Here is a 2,501-nt window from a genome sequence, read left to right on the forward strand (position 1 = left end):
CTTCACGGATGTGTTCAAGATGACAGAAGCATATTTTCTGTGTCTCCACCTCAACTTCTAGATTTAATCATGTGAAGTTTTTTTTAATTTAATCATGTGAAATTTGTATTATTTAAACTTTAAACTTAACAATATAAACAAACTATTTATATTTTTTAATCTAACACATTTTTTTCCATTCTTCATGGATGACCACACATAGACTTGCTCCATCAGAAAATCAGAAAAAGGTTTTTGGTTGTGGTAGTAAGGGATATTTCTTTTTCACATTTTTTCCATTTTAATACAATATGCACTACAGATTGCATAACAGATGATACTTGATGTGAAACTTTCAAGACTATTTTCAAAACACTCCCTCAGAAAACAGTTTTAAATCACTGAGTATTTGAGCCTTAAAAATGATGATATGGTGGGGATGTAATTGACAGAACATAGTTATCAGTGGAATTTTGGATCAGACCACTTAGCCTCTTAAGTAGACATTTTATGCACCCCCGATAATGGGATGCACCTAGAATGGGTAAACATTCAATGTATCAATACAGATTTGTGACTGTCTGATGATATAATTTCTCCCAAAGAAATTTACTATTGTGTTTTTTTTTTTATGTATTAAGTGTTTAATCTTCCCAAAGCCACTTCTGCATGGTCATTTGACTGCTAAGATATGCTCAGTATATTTTCTGATTTTGCTCTATGTCTCCTTTGTTCTCATATAATTCTATTTTATCATGGGGGCATTCAATGCTCTAAGGATCATATATATTTGCAGATCTTTTATTATACATACTACTGATAAGTCCTATTTTTTTTTCTTATTTTCCAGATGAGGAAACTAAAGTACTGAAGGATACAGCTAATTGCACATGATAAAAAAGTCAGTAAATTGTCAAGTAAGACTCCAAAGTGAAGCAGAACACTCATGAGTACCCGCTGACTGCATTACCTTCACTGGCTTACACTGACCTGTCCTGATTTCCTTTTACTCTTCTTCTCAAATTCTGCTGCTCAATTCTCTTTTCTTCTCCTTTATTTATTTTTTAACTTCAAGAGCCATGTCACTGGGTGACGGAAATCAGAGCTCTGTGACCACATTCATCCTCCTGGGTTTCTCGGAATACCCACACCTCCAGACACCGCTCTTCCTGATGTTCTTGACCATCTACACAGTCACTCTGGTGGGGAACCTGGGCATAATTGTGGTCATAAAGATCAATCCCAAACTCCACACGCCCATGTACTTTTTCCTCAGCCATCTATCCTTTTTGGATATTTGTTATTCCAGTGTCTTTACACCTAAACTGATAGAAATCTTGGTCATGGAAGACAGAACTATCTCCTTCAAAGGATGCATGGTGCAGTTTTTCTTTGTTTGTGCATTTGTGATTACAGAAATGTTCATGTTAGCAGTTATGGCCTATGACCGGTTTGTGGCTATTTGTAACCCTCTGCTCTACACAGTTGCTATGTCTCAGAAACTCTGTGCCCTCTTGGTAGCTGGAACCTATGCTTGGGGTGGAATATGTTCCTTGACACTCACATATTCTCTTTTGGAACTATCCTACTGTGGTTCCAACATTATAAATCACTTTGGCTGTGAGTATTCTGCCATCCTCTCTTTATCCTGTTCTGACCCCTACTTCAGTCAGATGACGTGTTTGGCCATTTCTACATTCAATGAGGCTTGTAGCCTGCTGATTATCCTGGCCTCCTATATATTCATAGTTGTCACCATTGTCAAGATGCCTTCTACTGGTGGACTCCAGAAAGCCTTCTCCACCTGTGCCTCCCACCTGACTGCCATCACCATTTTCCACGGGATCATCCTTCTTCTCTACTGTGTGCCCAACTCCAAAAGCTCGTGGCTCCTGGTCAAAGTGGCTACTGTGTTTTTTACTGTCATGATCCCCATGTTGAACCCCCTTATTTACAGCTTGAGGAACAAAGATGTGAAAGACACGGCCAGGAAGTTAATCCATACCAATCTGCTTTCTCACTCAATGTAATTTTGATTTTTACATACATGCACACACACACACCCAAATACTTTTTATACATTGCATTGATTTTGTGTATTTATTAATTATTTATTCTGGGATAAATTTATAATTTATTTATTTTATTAATTTTTTCTTCAAATAATTGGAAAAAATTTATTCAGAAAATTAGTTAATTTATGTACATCTGTGATTATTAAGTCTCACTGTACTTTAAGAAATCACTTGCAGGGATGCTGGAGTGGCTCAGTTGGGTAAGCGTCTGCCTTCGGCTCAGGTCATGATCCCAGGGTCCTGGGATCGAGTTCTGCATCAGGCTCCTTGCTCGGTGGGGTGCCTGCTTCTCCCTTAGCCTCTGGCACTGCCGTTCCCCCTGCTCGTGTTCTCTTTCTCTCTCTGACAAATAAATAAGTAAAATCTAAAAAAAGAAAGAAAGAAAGAAAGAAAGAAAGAAAGAAAGAAAGAAAGAAAGAAAGAAAGAAAGAAAGAAAGAAAGAAAGA

At 37.5% G+C, this 2,501-nt stretch overlaps 1 protein-coding gene across 1 annotated transcript; it reads left to right on the forward strand.

Annotated features, from left to right (window-relative positions):
* The first annotated feature begins 1,058 nt into the window (after positions 1-1,058).
* On the forward strand, positions 1,059-2,009 carry LOC118015578 (olfactory receptor 5D18-like). The gene has a single exon (XM_035012321.1). It carries the CDS (start codon positions 1,059-1,061, stop codon positions 2,007-2,009), a length of 951 nt encoding a protein of 316 aa, XP_034868212.1.
* The last annotated feature ends 492 nt before the right edge of the window (positions 2,010-2,501 follow it).

The sequence above is a fragment of the Mirounga leonina genome, unplaced genomic scaffold (assembly GCF_011800145.1).
Source record: "Mirounga leonina isolate KUSES-001 unplaced genomic scaffold, KU_Mleo_1.0 Mir_166, whole genome shotgun sequence".
Lineage (NCBI taxonomy): Eukaryota > Metazoa > Chordata > Mammalia > Carnivora > Phocidae > Mirounga > Mirounga leonina.